The 25,234-nt window shown below is 34.1% G+C and overlaps 1 protein-coding gene across 1 annotated transcript; it reads right to left on the bottom strand.

The window, feature by feature from the left end:
* Positions 1 to 16,450: 16,450 nt before the first annotated feature.
* Positions 16,451 to 21,157, bottom strand: LOC141677812 (meiotic recombination protein DMC1 homolog). The gene is made up of 15 exons (XM_074483882.1): positions 21,013 to 21,157; positions 20,807 to 20,883; positions 19,404 to 19,495; positions 19,248 to 19,319; positions 19,104 to 19,142; positions 18,873 to 18,930; positions 18,742 to 18,787; positions 18,566 to 18,638; positions 18,130 to 18,191; positions 17,965 to 18,031; positions 17,751 to 17,843; positions 17,595 to 17,663; positions 17,416 to 17,494; positions 17,064 to 17,230; positions 16,451 to 16,737 (listed from the first exon to the last, which is right to left on the bottom strand). The coding sequence occupies exons 1-15, from the start codon at positions 21,024 to 21,026 to the stop codon at positions 16,693 to 16,695; spliced, it is 1,053 nt and encodes a 350-aa protein (XP_074339983.1). The 5' UTR covers positions 21,027 to 21,157; the 3' UTR covers positions 16,451 to 16,692.
* Positions 21,158 to 25,234: the final 4,077 nt, after the last annotated feature.

Here is a 25,234-nt window from a genome sequence, read left to right as displayed (position 1 = left end):
GAAGTTTCGTATGAAAATCTTTCTCCAGCGTGATGCATTTGAATGGGATGCTGTAGAAAATGGTTTCACAATTCCTATGAAAGAAGGGAAGCCAAAATCTCTCAAGGATCTTTCTCCCGAAGAAGTGAACGCAATGAATTCCAATGCTAAAGCTATGAACTCACTTCTCAATGGCATGGTAGCTACAGAATTAAGAAAAGTTTCAGCATGTACTACTGCCAAGCAGATTTGGGATACGATCAAAGTTGGCCACGAAGGCACGTCTAAGGTGCGTGAAGTAAAATTAAGTATGCTAATGAGTGACTATGAAGGTTTCAGGTTGGAAAGAGATGAAAGCGTGCGAGATGCTCAAGGGAGGTTTCTGACATTGATGAACTCTATCTCACTTCTGGAAAGGATCATTCCTCAATATGAGATTAATAGGAAAATCCTCAGAGCAATGCCAAAGAAGTTTGCTCCAAAGGTTACCATTCTGCAGGATTCTACGCTGCTTTCGACTATGGACACTCTAACACTGTTCAGTGAATTGGAAGAATTCGAAAATCAGCTACGCATATATGATGAAGAAGATGAAGCTCCTCGCAAGAAAACTCTTGCACTTAATGCAGATGCAGACGAATCTCCTGCTGATTCTGATGAAGAGATTGTTCTTCTAACAAAGAAGTTTCATAAATTTCTTGCCAAACGGAATGCTTCCAAACGACCTATGAAGTCACAGTTTCCAAAGAAGGACTTCAAATCTAATTTGAGCAAGGAGAGTAAAACAAATCAAAGCAAGGATACCTGTTTTGAGTGTGGAAAGAAAGGGCACTTCAAAAAGGACTGCTACAAGCTGAAGAACAAAAAGAAGGCATTAATTACTTGGAGTGATGATGAATCTGACGTGGAGATCGATTCAGACGATGAAGTTGCTCAACTTTATTTTACAGGACTAGAGGACAACTCCAGTGATAATGATGAGGTACAGAATATTAAGTATAATTCAAATATATATTCATCTATTTTAAATTTGCAGGTCCAGGTTAAGAAGTTGAAAGAAAAGAATGTTTATTTAAAGCAAGCTTTAAGTGAAGTTCTTAGTGAAATGGATGACCCCATGAAGGAAGAAGCCCTAGTTGCTGAGAACAAATCATTGCTTAAAAGGGTTTCAAAACTTACTGAAGAAAATCAATATCTCAAAAATGAGATTGAGATGAAGGATGTATGCCTTGAAGCCTTGAAGAAAAAGTCAATATATGTTGATCCAGAAACTGTTAAAGAAGACAGTGCTCCTGATCCCATTGTTCCTGAATTAAAGCAGAAAGTCGAACAGCTTGAAAATGATCTAGCTAAATGTTTCCATGGAGAAGGAACTTTGAATGCTCTTCTTGGTGAACAAAAATCTTCTCTTGATAAAGGAGGTTTAGGATGTGAGTCAATCAAGAAACGTGCATTTCAAGGCGGTTACAAGCGAGCTCCTATGAAGTATAAGATGCCTTATGAGAAATGTCGAGATTGTGGGAAAGCTGGCCACCCTACATCTGAATCTAGATTATGTGGTATCAAGGGCCATTCCTCTAACTCATCTTATGAATTGTCTACTAGATATAAATCTGCTAATACTTCTGTTAATATTGTTCAGATGTGGATTAAGAAATCAGATAGACATTTATATAAGATTTGTGATACTAACCAACCAGGACCCAAGGTTAAGTGGGTACCTAAGAGATAAAGCAATTCTTGCAGGTTTGTTTGAAGGTCCATGTTCCACGAAATAAATGGATCATCGACAGTGGTTGTTCACGTCACATGACAGGTGATAAATCCAAGTTTCTATCTCTAGTTGCCAAGGAAGGTGGCTTAGTTACTCTTGGAGATTCAAATACCGTCAGAATTATTGGAAAAGGCACCATTGGTAATGACAGGTTTGCCATTTCTAATGTTCGTTTAGTTGATGGTTTGAAATATAATCTCATTAGTGTAAGTCAACTTACTGATGCTGGTCATAAGGTTAAGTTCGATAAAGATGTATATTATATTGGCACTAAGTCTAACGAGTTTGCTTTAGTTGCCAAAAGGAAAGGAAATATTTTTGTGTTAGATTTTGATGAACAGCAGGAGGAAATTTGTCTTGCTACTGTTCAAGATCAGCAGAATCTTTGGCATCGACGTCTAGGCCATGTTCACATGGATCTTCTTCGGAAGATATCTTCTCATGATCTGGTTCGAGGTCTACCAAAGCTGAAGTACAAGAAAATAGAACCTTGTTCAGCTTGCCAACTTGGAAAACAGGTGAAAACTTCCTTTACTGCTAAGAATAAAGTATCAACTTCTGTTCCTTTGCAGCTCCTTCATCTAGATCTTTTCGGTCCAGAAAGGTATGTAAGCTTGGGAGGTAAGAATTATGCCTTTGTTATAGTTGATGATTATTCTCGTTTTACTTGGGTATTATTTTTACGAACTAATGATGAAGCTTTTGTTGAGTTTAAGGATCTTATTAATAACCTTGAGACTAAGTATTCATTTAAGCTCAAGACTATTCGTAGTGACCATGGAGGAGAATTCGAGAAGGATTTCATAACTTTCTGCAAATCAAGAGGAATCACTCATAAATTCTCAACTCCTCGAACTCCTCAGCAGAACGGAGTAGTAGAACGCAAGAACATGACTTTACAGGAAACTGCCAGAACTCTACTGCATGAGAGTAAGCTTCCAAGAAAATTTTGGGCTGAAGCGGTACACACTTCCTGTTATGTTTTAAATAGAGTACTTATCCGTCCTATTTTGCTTAAAACACCGTATGAATTACTTAAGAAAAGGACTCCTAACATTAGTTATTTTCGAGTATTTGGTTCCAAGTATTTTATTTTAGATACTCAAAATTGAAAGGAATATGTCCTAAGTCCAATCATGTATTAGGATTTAGGAATAACTTCTTGTGTAATCTGTTTTGATTTTATTGATATTAATAAAAGACTTGTTTTATTTTTATTACGGGCTTTATCTATTTAAGTGTTTAAATAAGATAAACCATAGTTTAGAGTAAAGCTTTTTATGGATTATGATGAGATCATAATAGTGAGACCTAAAAGATGATAACTCTAAATTTAAATAGTTCCTGGTCATAGGATTACTAACTGGTAATTAATAATCCGCAAAGATCGGTACATACTATGCTTGCTTCATTATGAAGGATGTCTGTTCTCATAGACATTTGTGTGGTGACACTATAGCTAGTATGTAGGTGCTTATTATAGAATAAGTTCACTGAACATGACTCGCACAGCTGAACAACTGATGGAGTTCACTCACGTGTCAGCAGTTGTTCACATAGTGATAGTTGTACAAGTATCCTTAGACTTAAGGTCATCATAGTCATCTTGTGTACACTGAACTATGCTTTGGTTTAGTTCTTACTCTCCAGGGACAATTATTAGGGCTCTACTGGGTATAAGAATTTGTACACGAAGATAGTGTATGATCAATAAAGGATCTACCCCTTCCAGTGAAGGAAGCGAATGTTCAAGGCTGATCCACTTATGCTAGTTCAGGAATCTCTGGCCAGAGTGAATGAAATTAGAAAGGAGTTTCTAATTTGCATAGAACTAAGCATAGTAAATGGAAAGCAAGTGATTAAATTAGATAGGCTTGACACGAGATCCATACCTTGTATTTAATCGGGACATTGTAGGGTAGAAGGAGTTTATTGTACGATAACTATTCACTGAATAGGTTCTTGGTATTCTAAGCAGTGAATTCATATTATCCGGATAGTCGCGATATGCTGAGAAGTATCCCTCACGATGTAGAATAAATGTGATTAATTAATTAATCATATTTTATAAATTAGAGAATTTATATAAATAATGATAAAATAGTTTTATTATTATTTATTTCTACTACCGGCTTAATATTGAACCTACAGGGTCACACCATAAAAAGAGAATGATTTAATGGTGGAGGAATTAATTAATAATGGCAAATAATTATTTATTTGTGAAATAAATAATTAATTGGCAAATTTAATAATTGATTAAATGAGATTTAATTGATTAAAAATTAATTAAGAAAAGTTCTTAATATTATTAATTAAGGATTTAATTTTTTGGAAATTAAATCAAGAGAGAGAATTATTTCTAAAGTGTTTAGAATAAGGATTAATAATTAAAAGGTGTTTTAATTATTAATGAGAATAATAAATGGGATAATAATAATAATATTTATGAGAAAATTTTAGATGAAATTTTGCCTATAAATATACTATTATAAACCCTAATTTTATTCTAACCCTAATTTTTATAAAAACCCAATTCTCTCCACCTCCTCCTCCTCCTTAGCATCGTTTTCTTGGTGGATACCGGTGGAGTGCTTCACGTTTGAGGAGCAGCTGCTAAGGATCTCCGATCGTTGCCTTTTGGATCGCTATTAAAGGTTAGTAATCGATCCATATGTTTTTACCACGATTTATATGCTTTTATTTGGATTTTGTATGTATAAAATTATTTTACTATGCCTCCGCTATGATTAAAATCCAACAATGGTATCAGAGCTTAGGTTGTATGCATATAGATCTGTGGTAAAAATTTCAGAATTTTATGTGCTTGTATGAATTAATTATTATTTTTACAAGTTATATCATGGATTAATTTTGTCTGATGAGAAATCGTTTCTCAGAATAATTTTGAATGTTGATCTGGGTTCTACAAGTGTTGTAGATCGTCTGGGTATTTTTTTCATAATTTTATGATGTATAGATTTTTTATTATGAATTTTTGAAGTTCTTGTAATTAAAATTCGTAATTAAATAAGTAAATATATGTATATATAGTATATATATATATGTTTGTATTACTTGTCTGCATAATCTGTGATGTTACTGTTGTTATCTGCTGTGTTGAATACTGATGGCACGGAAAGAAAAGTCAGGCAGCACGCTGATCGAGAAGAACAGGTACGAGGAAGCTGTCAAGCGCGGCGGCTGTTGCAGGCGCGTGTGGCGCACGCGCGCGCGGGGGGTGTCGCGCATTCCGGGAATGCGTTACACCCTGTGGCGCATTTACGGAATGCGTTACACCTTTTAATTGGTTAAAAGGGTTGTAACGCATTACCGGAATGCGTTACAGGGCTTGTAACGCGTTCCTGTAATGCGTTAAAGCTCGACTGTCCACATTAAAATTGATTTTCTGGGAGTTTCGTAACTCCGTTTTAGGCGTGCAATATACCGTTGGATTCGTTTTTCCGAGACGGATCTAATGGAGTGATCAATTTTAGTTTATATAAAAGTTTTGAACTTTTTATATTTCCGAAAGTGTTTTCAACCTATTTTTAACTATTTTAATTGCTTTTAAATGCTTCATGTAATACATAGAGATGTATAATGCTTAGACTAATATGCTAGATGATGTAACATGCCTATCTTGATGTTTATTCATGTTGATATATGTGATATATGCTTAGTTTATCATGCGATGATAGATTTAGGTGAACTTAAATGAACATAAGGCGTTTGTTAGACAAACTAGTATAGTGAAATTGTTTCATAACCTTAATAATAATATTATGAATACAATCATGAGATTCTTGTGTTTATGAAACACGTAATTGAATATGAATTTTCGATATGAGAGAAAGGATGATTCTGTCAACAACAGATTTATATATGTAAGAAAGGGTTATAAAGTGACGCCTCTTGACAATGCTCCACCCGATCTGGGAATCATCTAATTATTGATTATTGATTTGAAATATTTAATTTAAAAGGAAGAATCTCTTTATAATATGATTATGATTGTAACATAATATAATCCCTCTAAAATTAAATAATATCAAGTAGTAATTGGCCAATGACACAACGGGCTTGTGTCGGTCATAGCCTTCCAACATGATAGAAAGTAGTTCTTATTTTTTAAATCATTGTCGTTTCGTGCCACAGCCGAGGGCTTTGATTTCGAAATAAAAAATACTTGTCTATTACATAGAGATGTGTACATTGAATAAGAATCTAAAGGTCGTTACGTGCCACAGCCGTGGGCCTTTGGGGACTGATTCAATTGTACGGAATGTTGGGTTAGACTTGACTTAGAATATTGAGTTTGTCGTGCCACAACCGTGACTCAATTATTCAAGAGGCTAAAGTTTGATTAGGGAATAACATTAGATGTAATTGACAAGAGTTGTCTGCCTATTGAACATTACATGGCGTTTCGTGCCACAGCCGGGGTTGTGTAATGGAATGTAGGATCCCTATTCCCACTAGCATTATGAATGCTTAATTTTTCACGTAGGGGGTTGAATAAATTAGGTAAACTAGTGGGAGCCACTTATGAATAAAGACCCGATTCATATAGTGTTTTAAAATGAAATCGAATATTTGCTAAGTGTTGTTATGTGTTTATCATTTACAGATTTACAATATACATTATGTCTTCTGCACTATCACTCAGGAGCATATTGGATGCTCACAAGTTGACTGGTCCTAATTATGCTGACTGGCTTCGAAACTTGAGAATTGTTCTCAGGATTGAGAAGCTGTAATACGTGATTGACTCACCTAAGCCTACTGAACCTGCTAGCGATGCGCATAATGATGAACATGTTGTGTATCGTAAGTGGATAGATGATGCAAATGTTGCTCAATGCATCATGCTAGCCTCCATGAACATTGAGCTACAGAAGCAACATGAGCATATGGATGCTCACACTATCCTCATGCATCTACAAGAGTGGTATGATGTGGCAGGGAGGACAGCTCGATATGAGATATCGAAGGAGCTGTTCGGTTGTAGGATGTCTGATGGATCATCTGTGAATGACCATGTACTTAAGATGATCAATTTGATTGAACGTCTTGGACAACTTGGTTTTTCCATGGATGGGGAGCTGAGCCAAGACTTGGTCTTGCAATCGCTTCCGAGTTCGTTCTCGCAGTTTGTTGTGAACTTTCACATGAATAAGTTGGATGTCAGCCTGCCTGAACTCCACAACATGTTGAAGACTGCGGAATCGAATTTTCCCCCTAAGAAGAGTTATGTTCTTCTAATTGGTGAAGGTTCCAATCCTGAGAAAAAAGAAGAGGAACCCTTCCAAGAAAAAGAAAGTAGGTGAGAAAACGCCGGTTCCACCAAAAGCTGAAGACCCCAAGAGCAAAGTTGTTTGCTTTCACTGTAACAAGGTGGGGCACTGGAAGAGGAACTGCAAGGTTTACCTTGCAGAATTGAAGAAGAAGAAGGGTAGTGAGACTACCGCTTCTGATTCAGGTATGTTCATGATAGAAGTGAATATGTCATTAAATCAAATTTCTACTTGGGTATTAGATACCGCCTGTGGTTCTCATATCTGCAATTTGTTGCAGGGACTAAGGAGAAGTAGGACTCTTGAGGAAGAGGAGGTGATTCTACTGATAGGAAATGGAGCAAGAGTTGCTGCTGAAGATGTAGAATCATTTCATTTACATATGTCTACGGGCAAGACTATTGTTTTAAATAATTGTTATTTTGTTCCCTCGATTGTGAGGAATATTATTCCCATGTTAGACTTGACTGGATTTTCATTTATTTTTGAGAATAATGAATGTTCTATTCTTAGAGATAATATTCTTTATGGACGTGGTACTTTAAATAATGGTCTGTATGTATGTGACATAATTTATTTCAGATTGAACAAACTAATAAAAGAAAAGGGATGATGAAAATCTCACTTCATTGTGGCACTGCAGTCTCCATTTAGTAGACATGGAAAAAGGACTGCAAATTTGCTATGAATGGTACACACAGATGTATGTGGACCAATGTCTAACCAAGCCATGGGTGGATTTTCATACTTCATTACTTTCATAGATGATAGATCTAGATTCGGATATGTGTTTGATGAAACACAAGTCTGAAGCCTTTGAAAAGTTTAAAGAGTATAAGTATGAAGTGGAGAAACAACCAAACATAGTATTATAACTCTTCGATCAGATCGAGGTGGTGAATACTTTAATGGAGTGTTTCTAGATTATCTCAAAGAAAATGGTATAGTCTCCCAGTGGACTCCTCCAGATTGGTATCTGAAAGGAGAAATCGAACTTTGTTAGACATAGTTCGGTCCATGATGAGCTATGCAAATCTTCCAGTATTCCTATGGGGTTATGCATTGGAAACCTCAGCATATTTACTGAATAAGGTGCTTTCCAAATCTGTTCCTCAAACTCCGTATGAGATATGGAAAGAAAGGAAACTGAGTCTTAAACACGTTAAGATTTGGGGATGTCCAGCTTATGTCAAGTAAGTTGACCCAGATAAGCTGGAATATCGATCCGTAAAATGTAGTTTTGTGGGATATCCTAAAGAGACTTTAGGGTATTACTTTTACACCCATCATCGGGTGTTTGTCTCCAGATATGCTACCTTCTTGGAAAAGGAGTTTATCCTTGAAGGAAACAGTGGGAGCAAAATTGAACTTGATGAAGTTCAAGAAGCACAAACTACTACGGATCAAGTGGAAACACCTGTTCTGACTGAACAACCTTCTGTGGAACAGCCCATTCGTAGGTCAGGGAGAGTGTCTCGCCAACCTGAGAGGTAATATGGCCTTGTCATTGAGAATGATAATGATTTGTCGATCATTGATGATGACGACCCTGTGACCTATAATGAGGCTATGAGTAGTGTTAACTCAGAGAAATGGCATAGTGCCATGAAATCCGGAATGAAATCTATGTATACAGGATACAAAAGAATGATTAGAGCAGATGGTCAGGTGGAAACCTTTAAGGCCAGGCTTTTGGGAAAAGGATTCAAACAAAGGCAATGGATTAACTTTGATAAAACTTTTTACCTGTAGCCCTGTTATAATCAGTTCGGATTTTGCTTGTGAATGCTGCTTACTACGACTATGAGATCTGGCAAATAGCCAGATGGTTTTCTTTCCAAGAGAAATGAAAACCTAGTGTGTAAGCTGCTGCGAACCAAATGTGGTTTAAAGCAAGCTTCTCGAAAGATGGAACATTCATTTTGATGAGACAATCAAAGAGTTTGATTTTATCAAAAACGTAGATGAACCATGTGTCTACAAAAGGGTTAGTGGGAGCGCGGTAACATTTCATGTATTGTATTGAAATAGAGTTGACACACATAACAACATAGAAGACCCACTCACAAAGCTACTTTCTGCACGTCACTTTGATCGTCATAAAGACTAGATGGGTATTAGATACCAGAGTGATTGGCTTTAGTACAAATGGGAGATTGAAAGAAATATGTCCTAAGTCCAATCATGTATTAGGATTTAGGAATAACTTCCTGTGTAATCTGTTTTGATTTCATTGATATTAATAAAAGACTTGTTTTGTTTTTATTACGGGCTTTATCTATTTAAGTGTTTAAATAAGATATACCATATTTTAGAGTAAAGCTTTTTATGGATTATGATGAGATCATAATAGTGAGACCTAAAAGATGATAACTCTAAACTTAAATAGTTCCTGGTCATAGGATTACTAACTGGTAATTAATAATGCGCAAAGATCGGTACATACTATGTTTGCTTCATTATGAAGGATGTCTGTTCTCATAGACATTCGTGTGGTGACACTATAGCTAGTATGTAGGTGCTTATTATAGAATAAGTTCACTGAACATGACTCGCACAGCTGAACAACTGATGGAGTTCACTCACGTGTCAGCAGTTGTTCACATAGTGATAGTTGTACAAGTATCCTTAGACTTGAGGTCATCATAGTCATCTTGTGTACACTGAACTATGCTTTGGTTTAGTTCTTAGTCTCCAGGGACAATTATTAGGGCTCTACTGGGTATAGGAATTTGTACACGAAGATAGTGTATGATCAATAAAGGATCTACCCCTTCCAGTGAAGGAAGCGAATGTTCAAGGCTGATCCACTTATGCTAGTTCAGGAATCTCTGGCCAGAGTGAATGAAATTAGAAAGGAGTTTCTAATTTGCATAGAACTAAGCATAGTAAATGGAAAGCAAGTGATTAAATTAGATAGGCTTGACACGAGATCCATGCCTTGTATTTAATCGGGACATTGTAGGGTAGAAGGAGTTTATTGTACGGTAACTATTCACTGAATAGGTTCTTGGTATTCTAAGCAGTGAATTCATATTATCCGGATAGTCGCGATATGCTGAGAAGTATCCCTCACGATGTAGAATAAATGTGATCAATTAATTAATCATATTTAATAAATTAGAGAATTTATATAAATAATGATAAAATAGTTTTATTATTATTTATTTCTACTACCGGCTTAATATTGAACCTACAGGGTCACACCATAAAAAGAGAATGATTTAATGGTGGAGGAATTAATTAATAATGGGTAATAATTATTTATTTGTGAAATAAATAATTAATTGGCAAATTTAATAATTGATTAAATGAGATTTAATTAATTATAAATTAATTAAGAAAAGTTCTTAATATTATTAATTAAGGATTTAATTTTTTTGGAAATTAAATCAAGAGAGAGAATTATTTCTAAAGTGTTTAGAAAAAGGATTAATAATTAAAAGGTGTTTTAATTATTAATGAGAATAATAAATGGGATAATAATAATAATATTTATGGGAAAATTTCAGCTGAAAATTTTGCTTATAAATATACTATTATAAACCCTAATTTTATTCTAAACCCAATTTTTATAAAAACCCAATTATCTCAACTTCCTCCTCCTCCTTAGCATCGTTTTCTTGGTGGATACCGGTGGAGTGCTTCACGTTTGAGGAGCAGCTGCTAAGGATCTCCGATCGTTGCCTTTTGGATCGCTATTAAAGGTTAGTAATCGATCCATATGTTTTTACCACGATTTATATGCTTTTATTTGGATTTTGTATGTGTAAAAGTGTTTTACCATGCCTCCGCTGCGATTAAAATCCAACAAAAATAATCGAGGCAAGTTCGATGCGAAATCTACGGAAGGAATCTTCTTGGGATATTCTACAACAAGCAAAGCTTATCGTGTTTATAATTCTGTCAAGAACAAAGTAGAAGAATCCATCAATATTACGTTCAATGAATCCTCAAGGAATATATCTCAAATTGATGAAGACACTGCAGATCTATCGTCTCATTCTCAAACGAGACAGTCTCATTCTGAAAAGAGTCAGTCTCATTCTGACAAATCAAACAGTCAAGACTCTCCAAGTCCATCTCAGTCTTCTGATAATTCTTCAGGATCTACTCAAGCTTCAGATGAATCTTCTGGCACTCCAAAGACTCCCGATAGTGTTTCAAATGTGAATTCTGTTACTCCTCTGGATAAATCTTCACAAGCGGAAATGAGGCAGTCTCTTTTGAATGAGACAACTCATATTCATTTCCAGGCAGATAATTCTAATGAGGAAGAAATGAGTAATATTCAACTTCCTAAGTCTTCTAGGACTGTGAAGAATCATCCACCAGATAATCTTCTCACTGATTTAGATCAAGGGATTTCTACTCGAAGCAGACTTCATAATCTATGTGCATTCTGTACTTTTGTTGCTGAATTCGAACCAAAGAATGCTCAAGAAGCAGTTGCAGACGAACATTGGTCTGTTGCAATGCAGGAGGAATTGAACCAGTTCGAGCGTTGTGATGTTTGGGAACTCGTCCCACCTCCTCAGGATGCCAAGATCATTGGTACTCGTTGGGTTTTCAAGAATAAGAAGGATGAAGATGGCAGCATTATTCGAAATAAAGCTCGTTTGGTTGCTCAGGGATACAACCAACAGGAAGGAATCGATTACGATGAGACATATGCTCCGGTATCTCGTTTAGAAGCTATTCGAATCTTAATGGCTTTTGCAGCTCACAAGAAATTCAAGCTTTATCAGATGGACGTCAAAAGCGCATTTCTAAATGGCTATCTCAAGGAAGAAGTCTACGTGAAGCAGCCTCCAGGTTTTATTCACGAGAAGTACCCTAACTATGTTTACAAGCTCAAGAAATCTGTCTATGGATTGAGACAGTCCCCTCGATGCTAGTACGAGCGTCTCAGTCAATTTTTTGTGAACAATGGTTTCATTCATGGTACCCTCGATCCAACTCTCTTTATTTTTCATAAACGTGATAACTTTCTTTAAGTACAAGTTTATGTTGATGATATAGTATTCGGATCTTCTAACGAATCTCTGTGTAAGTGGTTTTCTGATTGCATGCATAAGGAATTCGATATGAGTTTGATGGGTGAATTGCAGTACTTTCTAGGTTTGCAAATTAATCAGTCTAATGCAGGAATATTTATTCACCAAGGCAAGTACATAAAGGATCTACTCAAAAGATTTGCACTTGATCATGTCTCACCTAAATCAACTCCTATGAGTACTTCAGTTAAGCTTACAAAAGATGAACAAGGTACACCTGTAGATGTCACTAAATTTCGAGGTATGATTGGTTCATTGTTATATTTAACTGCCTCACGACCTGACATTATGTATAGTGTATGTTTGTGTGCTCGTTTTCAATCTCAACCTAAAGAATCTCATTTGAATGCCGTTAAACGTATTTTTAAATATTTGAAAGGTACGAGTGACTTGGAATTATTTTATCCAAGCTCATCTTCCTTTGACTTAATCGGTTTTTCAGATGCTGACTATGCAGGGTTACAGGTTGATAGAAAAAGCACAAGTGGTGCTTGTGAATTTTTAGGAGATTGTTTAGTTGCATGGCATAGTAAAAAGCAAACTTCAGTAGCTCTTTCTACCGCTGAAGGAGAGTACATTGCAGCTGGAAGTTGCTGTGCTCAAATTTTGTGGATGCAACAAACATTGCAGGATTTTGGTATTTCTTACTCAAATATTCCTATTTATTGTGATAATACCTCTACAATTAATATCTCTAAAAATTCTATTATGCATTCTCGTACTAAACATATTGATGTTCGTCACCATTTTCTACGGGATAATGTTTCTAAAGGTAATATTGAGCTTATTTACATTTCTACTGAGAAACAGCGTGCAAATATCTTCACTAAGCCATTAGCTGAAGATAGATTTTGTAAAATGCGTCGTGAATTAGGTATGTGTTCTCTGTAATTTATTAAGTGATTTTATGTAATTTATGTGATTAAATGTGAATTATATCATAATACTTAAATATTTGTTGAGCATTTATTGTTTGTTTTTTAAATTAGGTTTCGTGTTAATTATACCCTGTACTCATGTTTATGAATTTGTGTTTCATTTTTTTATTTTATTTGTCCGTGTGATTATGCGTGTAAATAGTATTAGATTTTGTAAATCTCTTGATTAGACTTCTCATATCCTTGAAACTCGTGCATGTATTACTCTTTCAGTACATAACTTCTGTCTTGCATCTCTTCAACTTCTTTTCAATCTCTATCTCTTCAATTCTCACCTTTTATTTAAACTCATCTTCTTAACCCTTACAGTTTCCTATTCACCTTCTCTCTCTTAAACACAATCAACACCTTTCTCCATTTCTTTTCTACTTTCTCATCTCTATCCATGGCACGCAAATCGACCCCTTTCACCCGTTCTCGATCTACCGCTCAACGTACCCTAACCGATGCGGCTTCAGGTTCCAAGCGTCAACGGGTCGGTAATTTTGAACCGAAAGTATCAAGCGGAATGACTGATAGTTCTTTTGAGCGACATGCAAAGGAGACTACTTCGACGAAAGTGATGTCAAAGTTGATTCTGAAGGAACACCTATGTGATTTGGATCTTCTGAAGAAAATCGGTATTGTGGACTTGTTTGATTCAGTTGGTTGTTCGTCATTGTTGTCGCCCCCGGAGATTATTTATCCCGAGTTAGTGAAAGAATTCTACGCCAAGCTTCGTATTTTGGACGGAAATATTGTGTTCTCAGAAGTCCAAGGGAATCCTGTTTGTTTTAAAGCCGATCTTTTGGCACGGCTTACTGGTGTTTCTGACAAGGGAGTTTGCCCGTCGACAACTCATCAAGTGTTTCAAGATATTCCTGGTCTCCAGTCCGAGGAACAACTCAAGGTCATTCTTGGTGACAATTTTGTTTCGGTGTCATCCAAACCTTCGGTAAATGATTTAACCCCAGTTTCTCTTGTTTTGTTTCGTTTATTTCATACGAATGTTCTGCCTCGTAAATTCGGTCGTGATAGAGTCACTTTTCAAGATTGTATTCTTATGTCTATTTTTGTTAAAAAGATTCAGTGCAATGTTGCTTCATTGATTATATCTAATATGGGTCACTGTGCTAAGCATGGTTCTATGCACTTACCATACCCTGGCCTTTTGTCTCGAGTATTTGAATATTTTTGTGCCTTGACCCCTGCTTCTGTGTCTGATAAGATTTCTGTAGTTTTTGACTTGTCAGTATTAACCTTAAATGGTTTAATTGTTTCTGAGTCCAATGAGTTAGTTTTTGATGATGCTTCTAGGAATGTTGGTGGTATTCCTAAGTCTCCAAATTATGCCTCAGACCCCTTTGATCAGCCTACCAATACTCTTCTTAATTCTCTGTTGATCAAATTAAATGAAAATTCTGCTGCTTTGGCTAATCTTAATCAGCATTTTGCTTCTGTCAAATCTCTTGGGTCACTAACTTCTGAAGTTAGCATTTTAAATGCTTCTTTTGAGTTGTTTAGGAAGTATGTATGTTCATCTTTGGATGATATCAATGTCAAACTCTCTGTATTGCATACTCCTGATGTCAAGTTGTCTAAGACCATAGACTTTGAGTTTGGGACTCTACAGGAAGGGATGGTTTCCTCTGCTAAGGCGTGGGAAAAGGAGTTTGTTAAGTTGTTTTTCAAGCTTGGGTCAGAGACTAAGTTTTTATCTCAGCAGTTGTCAGCCATGCAAGACAAGAGCAAGATGTATTGGCACAAGAAACGAGACTGGATTGGAGATTGTACTCTAGAAGAAATCACTGCTGCTCTGCCACTTCCTGCCATTCCTCCACCTTCAGTTTTTGGCATGACCAGAGACGAATACAAGGCAAAGATTTTTGACTGGCTTCATGAAAGAGACGGAAAGGCACCAGCTAAGGAGGCTTTTGACAAGCTATTTTCAGAGTACGGCTCAGCTCCGGTGTTTCCTTCATCCCGGAACAAGGCTTCTGGTTCAGGCAAGGGCAAAGCTCCAGTTAATGTTGATGACGATTCTGATTAGAGACCCCTTTTATGATGAAGGGGGAGAAATTTTTATGCTTTTATGTGTTTTAAGACGATGTTTTTTTTTGGGGTTTTTAAGACTATGTTTATGCTAGGTGTTGGTGTTTGAACTTAGTTTTTGATGGATGGTTTTTGTGTGTGTTTATCTGATATATTTCCTGGTTTGAATTGATTATGTGATGTTTTTAGATAACAACTGGACATCCTGGTTTATGGATGGGTTGTTATGTGTTAAGTATTTGATGATTGAGACTGTCTCTTTTATGCATATTGATCTAGTATCTCATTCATTCTTTAGTTGTCTCATTCTCATATTGATTGCATGTATTATAAACTGCAATATATTTTGTTGGTTCTAACTCTGTTTTACAGGCCTTTAGTGTTTTTGATAGAGGGAGCATTTATGCTTTCTTTGTCATCATCATAAAAGGGGGAGAATGTTAATTCAAGTGTTTATGATGATAAGAGTTCTTAGCAACAGAATGAAGACATCATATTGGAATCATCCGAGATCTCAGCAATGTTTATCAGAATGCAGTTTGTTCAATCTTTCTGGAAGTCTATCCCGCAGGTTTAGTATTAGGTTGTTAGGGTTTGTGTAAATCTTGTTTATCTGGATAAACCTTATCTCAAACAAACCTTATCTTATAAATCAAGTTTAAAATCTCTCAAGCCTTATCTTTACTTGATTTATCTCTTTCAAACGTACTAACAGATTAGTTTCAAAGATTCATTCAAAATATTTTCAAACAAACTTATCTTTCAACCTTATCTTGTGTTTGAAAATAAATCTGTTAGAACTTTGCTTATAAATACAACTCTTCATTTCAGATTTGTAGCTTACACTTTCACGTCTTTTCTTCATCATCTGAAATCATTTTCTTGTTCCATACTCGAGATATATATATCCAGAAAAATAAGAAACCTAGTTTGAGTTGTAAACTTTCACATTATATTATTGTATTTGAATCGTGTATTATATCACTTGTCCCGGGTTGTGGGAGGTTGATTACAACAGGAAGGTCAAGTAGCTTTGTGCTAGGTAGCTGTGTGCTAGGGAAAAGGTTCTTTCAAGTGGGCCAAGTTTGTAATCAAAGAAAGTTTGTAAGTACTTTGTTTTAAATGGATATAATACATTCTCTATGCTAGTTGGCATGGGGACTTGGAAGTAGGTCATAGAATAGGTGTAGGGGCTGAACCAAGTGAAAACTCTTGGTGTTCTGCATTGTTTAATTTCTTTATTACTGCATTTATATTTCAGTAATTTACTTTCTGCAGTTAAAAGAGACTGTCCCATACCCTGTGCCATTTGCATAAGAGACTGTCCTATTTGCTTTGACAGTTAGATATTATTATATCTATCGAGCCATCGAATTTCAAGATGTAATTTGCAAATGCTTATACCTCTACAATCTGTCGATATGATCTAATAGATAGATTGCAATTGTCTATGCAATTGACAAAAATTCTTAACTTCAGTACTTCGCCTATAGGCTACAACTACTAAATACTGAAAGGAAACGAATAAGCTTATGTAAACCACTCTAGCAAAGGCAATGAGCAACATAAAACCCTTTCGTTGTTGGAACTTGTAACTGGGGAAATAGTACTAAATTTTAGTCCTTTGCATCAGCAATTCCACCTGCTGTTATCTGAAACACGTAAAATTGTCAAGAAATAACTTATCAAATCTTGCCAAAAACAAATTTTCAGAAATTGTCAACAGCTTCAAAGATGCATTGGTATCAGTAATCAATCTAATTAAAATGACGTGCAGATAATTAGAGAACAAATGAAGGATATACTTGATTAATAAATCATAGCCACATGCAGATTAATAGGGTATATAATAAACCATTAATCTATACTATGATTATGAAATATAGTAAGGAATCGCTAATTTTGTAAACTATTGAATGGATTGTTGGCATCCTTGGGATATACATGAACCAGTATAGACCAAAGTATGGTGACTTCAAAAGGATATTGCTTCAGCTTCGGGGAGGTTAGGTGCATCAAACACCTTGCAGACACGCTGTTCGCCTTTGCCCTTCCTGAACATCAACCTTATTGTGGCTGCATGAGCAAGCACATGCCCTCCTGCTGGCTTCTTGGGATCTGATATGAATACTCCTCCACCCGGATCTGCTATAACTGTAATTATCAAAGTCATACATACAGATCAGCAAATGTGTCTAAGATAACATTTTACACGAGCTGCAGGTGTTCAATTTCATCTCTCCCTCTTCAACCCTCCGTACAAGGGTCAGTACGTGCTGTTTGAAGAATTGTTAAAAAAAATGCGACTAGGGAGTAAAAAAGATTGGTTCTCTGCACACCTTGGTTTGTCATATACACTGCTACATTGAATTCCTCAGCTATTTTGATTAAGCGTGATAACATCTGAGCAAGTTTTTGCTGCAAATGAAATAGGTAGCACCCATGGAAGTGAATCAATAGATAAAGACAATGATCAAATGGCCTCATTTAAATTGATAAGCACTTTAAGCCCATTAACCTGGCGATCCGCAAGTTCTCCTCTTCCTGTAAAATCCACTCGGAAGAGAGCAATAACAGAATCAACAATCTGAAAGTTCGATCAAGACAGAAATCAGCCCAATCTAAAACATTTACCTCATTGCAAAAAAATTAGCCTTAAGATTTACAAATTTACCAGAAGTCTGCAGGGCTCTTCAGACATTTTGGCTGCTAGACCAAGAAGTAGGTTGTACTGGTGCTCGTATGTGTATGCACGTGCATATATGATCTTTCACATGTAATAGATATAAACAATACATTTATCAATTTACCACATAACTATTTCCGTATCTGATAATGATGAGTCAAGAATCAAGACGGATAGCAAGAGGCGTTAAGAAGATTCTTACATTATCTAAGACAGCTCCTGCATCCATGCCAAACCTTTCAGCAATTGGTACGATTCGATCTGGTCGGTTGGGAGTGGACTTTGTGAAGGATAAATAATTTTAAATGCTAATTGCAGATATGCTACATGGAGTATTCATATGAGATGAAACAAACTTTGAGGATACAAAGTTCCTTCAGTATCAATGTAAGCAACTTTTCCATTTCCTACTTTCATATGAGTAGGAAGCTGTTCATATAGAAGCAATTACTCCAGGTCAGTTCAATTCAGCATTATAGATTTAAAAGGAGATCAGGAGATGGGTTTAATCTAAAACTGATTTTCTAACAGCAATTCTTTTAAGACCATTAAAGGTCCCATGTCAAGTGATGATTGTCAATCATACCATTGTTGAAGTTTATATATTCACTGTTTTAGTATATGCTAGTTATCGCATATACAGATATACTACATATTTTAATCACAGATAGCTCAAAGTATGATCTAGGCACATAATAGAATTTCTGAATAATCAAATCTGCCCCATCCTTTTTTTTGACAAATCAAATCTGCCCCATTCTAACTCTGCAATGAGTTGGGGCCTTAAGCAACGCTGATGCAACTTTAGCTGCCAAGTACCAGTGACTAATCTGTGTTGAGACACATAGGGTATGAGCAAGCTGTGTCTTCCCAGATCTGTTTGCAAGTGAATAAAGAATAGATTAAATGTAAAACTTCAAAATCTCTTAATTTTTTACTAGATTTTCCAACTAGACAATGAAGTGTTATCTGTTCTCACCTGAACTCTCCAAAAGCTTCTGTTATCGAGCTAGTTTCTATGCCACCTAGCATATTTATCGAGAAAATGTTAAGATCTTGCTGATAAATCAAATAATTGAGGGTTATATTCTCCCAAGACAGTAGTTTTACCGTCTAAGAGTTCATCAAGAGCCTGGCTTCCGGTTGTTATTCGAACCACAGATTTCCTCTACACAACATAATTTTTAGAACAATTTTCAGCAAATTCAACGAACTGTATATTTATATAAAGCTAGTAACATGCACCAAGTAATAACAACAAGCTTCTGGGAAAAAAATAATATAATCGTAGACGAGAAGTCATAAATGTCAATTTTCGAGTTAAAGACGTAAGAATCTTACTTTGAGCAGAGCATCACTTCCAGTTATATACCCAAAATTCTGAGAATAGTGTCCAAACAAAAGCCAGTTTATAACACACATGGGAGGAATAAAATGGGATACATATTATCATTTTGGATGACCACTAGAAATCAGTTCACTAACCACTATCTTCTCAGCAGCTTCGCAGATTTTGTCAACTTTTGCTTCAGATAACCCTTTGATCCCAGTTAAATTCTATAAAAATCAAAAATAATTATAAGAAAGCAAGCCCAAAACTTAAACAGCAGAATGATTCTAAATGGTGATTCCCCTTTTCACCTTCTTTGTGTGCATCATCAAGCCATTGCAGGTATAGATTCCTGCATCTTGAAGCTTTCTCACATCTCCAGCATTGATCCCATGATTAGTCACTGTAAAATTGGCAATAAACGCCATAAGAAAACACTAAATAATTACATAAAGTGATGCAACTATTTGCAACACAACAAACTAGATATGAACATTACAACAGATTAAAACAAAAAAAAACATACGATATAATTAAGCTGAAATTCGAATAAACCCAATCGATCTACATGCTTATACATATCAGAGCTTAAACGAGTCAAAAACACACATATCAACATCTCAATGTCTTTTTTACACTCATAAGAAACAGAACTTGATTACTAAGGTAACAAATACAACCCCTTTTCATTTTTCAGCAAAGACCGAAAACCTAGAAATTATCTGAAAGTTGAAAAAATATAGATCAACGCTTCTGATGAATGAGAGAAACCATATCCAAACTAATCGCACCATAAAACAAAGTAAATAGAAAAGCTGTGCTTATATGGTTTTATCAATTGAGCACTATCTACAAATTACGAGATAATCTATGGTGTTCAATAACAGAAAAATTTTATTAAAAAAGAAGTAAAAAAACCTACAATGAATTACCAGTAAATTATAGGACTCCGTGGAACAAAACTCATATATCAAATTTTCCGAACTACACTTTCCACTATGAAACAGATTCTTTCAGTATAAAGGTTCAATATAACGAAGTTTGATAAAACACTCAGGAATAGATTGATAAACAGAACAAATTCAGATATCACGTTACATAATACCAAAAGTCCAAAACACATAGCCTATTAAAAAAATGCTAGCACTCAAGTAAGAGTTTGTAGCTAAAAATCACCTCAACTGTTAAAACTAATTGTGCCTCAAACAAACTAAATACTTGAAATAAAACCTAAATTCAAGTAATTACAATTTATTCACATTTTAGACAACAAAGTTTTAATAAAACTGTTACATATATTAAAAATTCGTTACAATCGAGAAACAGAACATCGGTCACACATATATCATTTTTTTAGACGCTCCACTCTAGAGAAATAGAACACCTACCACGTACTCGATTAACACAACCGATTTAAATCATAAGTAAAACACTACACCAAAGCACATCACCTGTCAATGTAAAAGCTCGCAACTATCTAGAATATTAAGTCAAATAGAGTTCAACGCCACATCTAAACAAATCCGACTATGAAAAAACTAAACACGATCAGCTCAACACATTTAAACAACTAGAAATGAAATTAAGCCTAATAATCAATTAAACACAATCGATCCACATGTCACACAATATCACGGCTTAATTAAATCAAAAAACACATCAATCAAATTACGAAACAACGAAAAATCGATGAAAACAGCTTAGAAATCGTTACGTTTATCGATCATTTCAAACAGCTCTTCTTCGTCATCGATCTCTTCTCGTTGCACGAGCTGCAACTGTTCTTCGGATCTGCATAACATTACATATCCACACAAAAACAAATCGTTAGATATAATAGATAGATACATATACATAATACATACATTTATTTTACATCAGGAATCTCTATAGTTGAGTACAAGAGATGAGATGAATTACTTGAATGCTTGCATTTTGACGAGAGTTGTAGAGAGAGAAAGTTTGTTAGTTTAGGAGAGGGAAAATGAAATATTGAGTGTGATCTGATTTTGAATTTTGAAGTTTGAAGCGGAGATTTATACGGATTTTAAACAAGTTTGTCAAACTAATTTGTCTGCCCACCTTCTATTTGACTTTAGTGATAAAATTTCTGGTAAATGTCTTTGTCTTTTCTACTGCTGTCTTTTTCTTCTAGTAACATTTCTTCTGCTGTCTTTTTCTTTTTCCTGAGAATTATTGATTTTTTTTTTTTAATGTGGGTTACGATTTGCTGTGTGTGCAGTACACTGTGCGAAATTGTGTACTGTATGAACTGTATATTTGTATTGGGCTAAAGCCTAAAAGTATTAATGGCAAATGTTTGTAAGCCCAATGAAGATTTACTGCTAGTGTTATAATTTTAATTTAAGTATATATAATATGAAATGAAATTAGACGAATTAATCAATTATAAAATATGTTATTAACATTTATATTTTTTAATATAAAGATATTATTGTATTAGAAACATCCGTTATAAAAAATTAAGTGTGAAACTATAATAGTAGAATTGGTATAAAATCTATCAAAATAATATTATTATATTATTTTATCAAATAAAATTGTCAGTTGAATTTTCGAAAAAGGAGAAGGTTTTGTTAGAAGAATAGAAAAAGATAATTTATTTTAGCTAAAAAGATTTATTAAGTAAGATTGCCCATCAGAAAACAGAGGTGTTTTAGTCGGAAAAAATAGAACATGTAATGTGTTTTAGTTGAAAACTAATTAGTTAGTTTTTTTAAAAAAAACTACTTAGTTGTTAGTTTTTTTTTTCGTAGTTAACCCGCGGCCGCTACCCTTCGGGTGCGTACTGGTAAACCACGTGAACCAAGGTAAACCGTATTTAAGCGACAGACTCTGACTCGGGAGGCATAATCATAAATTCTCCTCCCGTGGGATTCGAACATATGACCAAGAGGATAGTTTTCCTCTATTTAACCAACCGAGTCAACCCTTGCGGGCGTTAGTATTTTAATATTATTAAATCGAGTAACTGAAAAATTAAAACTTTTAATATTTTAATTAAAATTTATTATAAAATCAAATCAAGTCAAAGCAAACCAAACATGTGCTTAGAACATTGTACGAGGAAGGTAAAATATACACAGACTATTCCCCTGCTTCAAAAAGTAGGGAGTCTATTTCCGTAAGACCTCCGTCTTAGTGCATGATAAAATTAGTGTTTGGTAAAAGTAAATTTTAAAAAGAAAATGAAAAATACAAATACAACAATAAAACTAAAAAAAAAAGTACACGAGACCAATCTGAGCCCATAGTCTTATTAACGTGGGATATACCTATTGTTAAAAAATATAAGATCGTGTTCAGATCTTTCTCTGACGCCTTAAGATTTTAGAGCGGCTGCGGCTGATTACTTAATATGATATCAAAGCTCGGCTGAGTGAGATACTCCGGTTCGAGTCGTATCACCCTATTTATTGTTTATACATTTTTTTTGTTAATATCTTATCATGTTTTTTGTTTCAGTCTTGAATTTGAAGGATTTGATGAACCAATTTTTGCCGAGTGAAATTATTAGTCATCATCAAAGATTTTAAAGATTTAAAATTGTCAATATATTCGATAAAATATTAAGACCAAAGTATTTTTCAAATACACAGTGGTATTGGACACTGGACCTTTTAACCAGTGCATTGAATATTTGTGGTGGGAATTGATAAAACATTATAAATTTTATTTATATTTATTAGAAATTTATCAATTTTATGTCTTTCAAATATTATACAATACTGCACATAATTTATTTTAGCGATGTAATTTCACTAACATAATTAATTTAAAAATATTTTTAAAAAATTTAAAGTTTACTCTATGTACATTTTTATAATCGTAAATAATTAAATATAATTATATGTTTCAACATTTTAATTCAAGTATCGGCAACCTATACTAATCTTTACATTTTTTTAACAATACAAAAGTATGATGAATTTTACAATATTGCACTAAAAAAATTTTAAAATAAATTTTGTATATTGCAAGAAATTCACGTATGCGAAACATATGCTATCTTACTAATTAAATTTAAATATTTGTTGTTGATATTGATAATTAATATATTTATTATTTTCAATTTGAACCTTTCTATAATATTTTAATATTTTAAAATGAGTGGTTACTTAGCCTCTATAAAGACGCCTCACTAAAAGTTAGATGATTTATGTTCCGAACTGACTAAGTTGTATGTTCCAAAATGATCGAAAACAACCTCAACCTTCCAATATGGTACTCCCTCCGTCCCAAAATGATGTTCCTATATTGACTTTCGGTACTGTTCATGGTAAGCGATTGACTACTAATTTACGTCTAATCTATAATATCAAACATAGTCATGAGTGATCTCGTTGGATTTGTATTTATCAGTACTTTAATACAATGAAATTTTTATATTTAATACTAATACGAATTTAAAGATATTAACGATCAAAAGTGTGCATTGACAAACGTGTCCAATACAAAGAGTAAACGTTTTTAGGGACGGAGGGAGTAACATCTGCTCTAATGTATGGTCCCCAAGAAAATCTATCTAATGACATTTCGGTGAAATTTAAAATCTTCATGTCCAAACTCAACTAATTAGTGTCGTGCTACAGGTCGACCCGACTTTCTCTTCCCAACGAAATACAAAAAAATCTTAAACATAATTAACTGACAATATTAATTAGGTAAAAACTTATTAAATTGTTAATGTTTAAACCATTCTGCTGGCAAAAAAAAAACCATTCTAATATAATATAGATATTTTGACCGGGTAGCTATGTAAAAAATAGATATAGTAACTCATATGCATATTCACTATTCTAATGTATTTAATTTAAACAGGTCGGTGTATTTCAAAAATATGTTTTAAGGAATTTTAATATTTTTTTAATATATATTCAATTAAAGTTTGCACAAAGAGTAAATACAAATTAAAAACAAAACATAAATATTAAGAAATTAATTATGTTACCTCCTCTTACTCATTTCTTTACCGTTTTATTTTGGGACTCTCTCATTTATTGAATTACATAAATATAATAAAATAGTAAAATTTTATAATATTAAAACTAACTATATTCATAATTTTCCTTGCTATCAAACGGTGATGTTAAAATGGGTGATAATTGGTGGGTATAATATAACACCTACATAGAAAATCAACTTTAATGGGATGTTAAATTTAGATGCAGAATATCAAAATGTCTAAATATAAAACCATGTTCTATAATTATCATCTAAGCATGTAATTCCCCAAGTATATTAATAAAGTAATATTGACAAATATAAGTTTATACTTTAAGATTAAGTAATTAGAATATAGTTTAGTTTGAATATTTTTGGTGTTATTTTGATATTTTTGGACCATAAATTATATTTTAAGCATCAAAAAACATTTTTTTAATATTAAATTATAACAATAATTACATTTATTTTAATACCATTATTGGACTTACTCTTACACATTAAAAATTAATTTAACTCATTTTTTCTTATTTTTTATCATCAAATTATACTTTTTCTTAATTTACTTGTTCAACCTTAATATAAAAAAGGGAAATTCTGAACGGTACCCTCGTACTTTTGGCTTTTCTAGATGGTACACCAAATAGTTTTGACTTCTATTTGGTACCCTCATATTATTATACAATTCCCAGATATACTTCTTCCGTTAAAGACTATTAATCAAACGTTTAATTACCCATGATTAACTTTAAAATAAAAATAAAATAAATAATAAAAATAAAAAACATAACGCTTATACAGTGACAAGCCGGGTTAGGTTCAGTTTCAACAAAATGGAGAATTGGGGATTTGTTAAGTGCGATTAGGGTTCTTCTTCATTCGTTTCCACAAAGTAATCAATCTTTTATTACAATTGAGGTATGTATCCTTCATCTTTAATTACACTGTTGTTATATGTGTGTATCAGTAGACTCATGTATATGTTCACATATGTTCGCATATGTTAAATTTTAGGGTTTTGATTTTGATTTCGTATATATATTGCACTATTATTACAGCATGGGTGATCATAAGACTTTACATTTTGAATGGAGGGGTATAACTATAGATATTAAGGTTGAAATTGATAAATGCACATTACTGGATTTGGTTATGGATTACGAAGATGAAGCTAAAA

This window comes from Apium graveolens, chromosome 8 (genome assembly GCF_009905375.1).
Source record: "Apium graveolens cultivar Ventura chromosome 8, ASM990537v1, whole genome shotgun sequence".
NCBI lineage: Eukaryota > Viridiplantae > Streptophyta > Magnoliopsida > Apiales > Apiaceae > Apium > Apium graveolens.
This window is presented reverse-complemented; position numbering and strand designations above follow the sequence as displayed.

What these genes read in the sequence shown, in the direction of transcription:
- LOC141677812 (XM_074483882.1), bottom strand. An exon ending in AAGCTGCTGAGAAGATAGTG is followed by an intron (nt 19,143 to 19,247) that starts GTTAGTGAACTG and finishes CACTATTCTCAG; the next exon opens with AATTTTGGGTATATAACTGG. An exon ending in GAGAACTTGCGGATCGCCAG is followed by an intron (nt 17,495 to 17,594) that starts GTTAATGGGCTT and finishes TTTCATTTGCAG; the next exon opens with CAAAAACTTGCTCAGATGTT.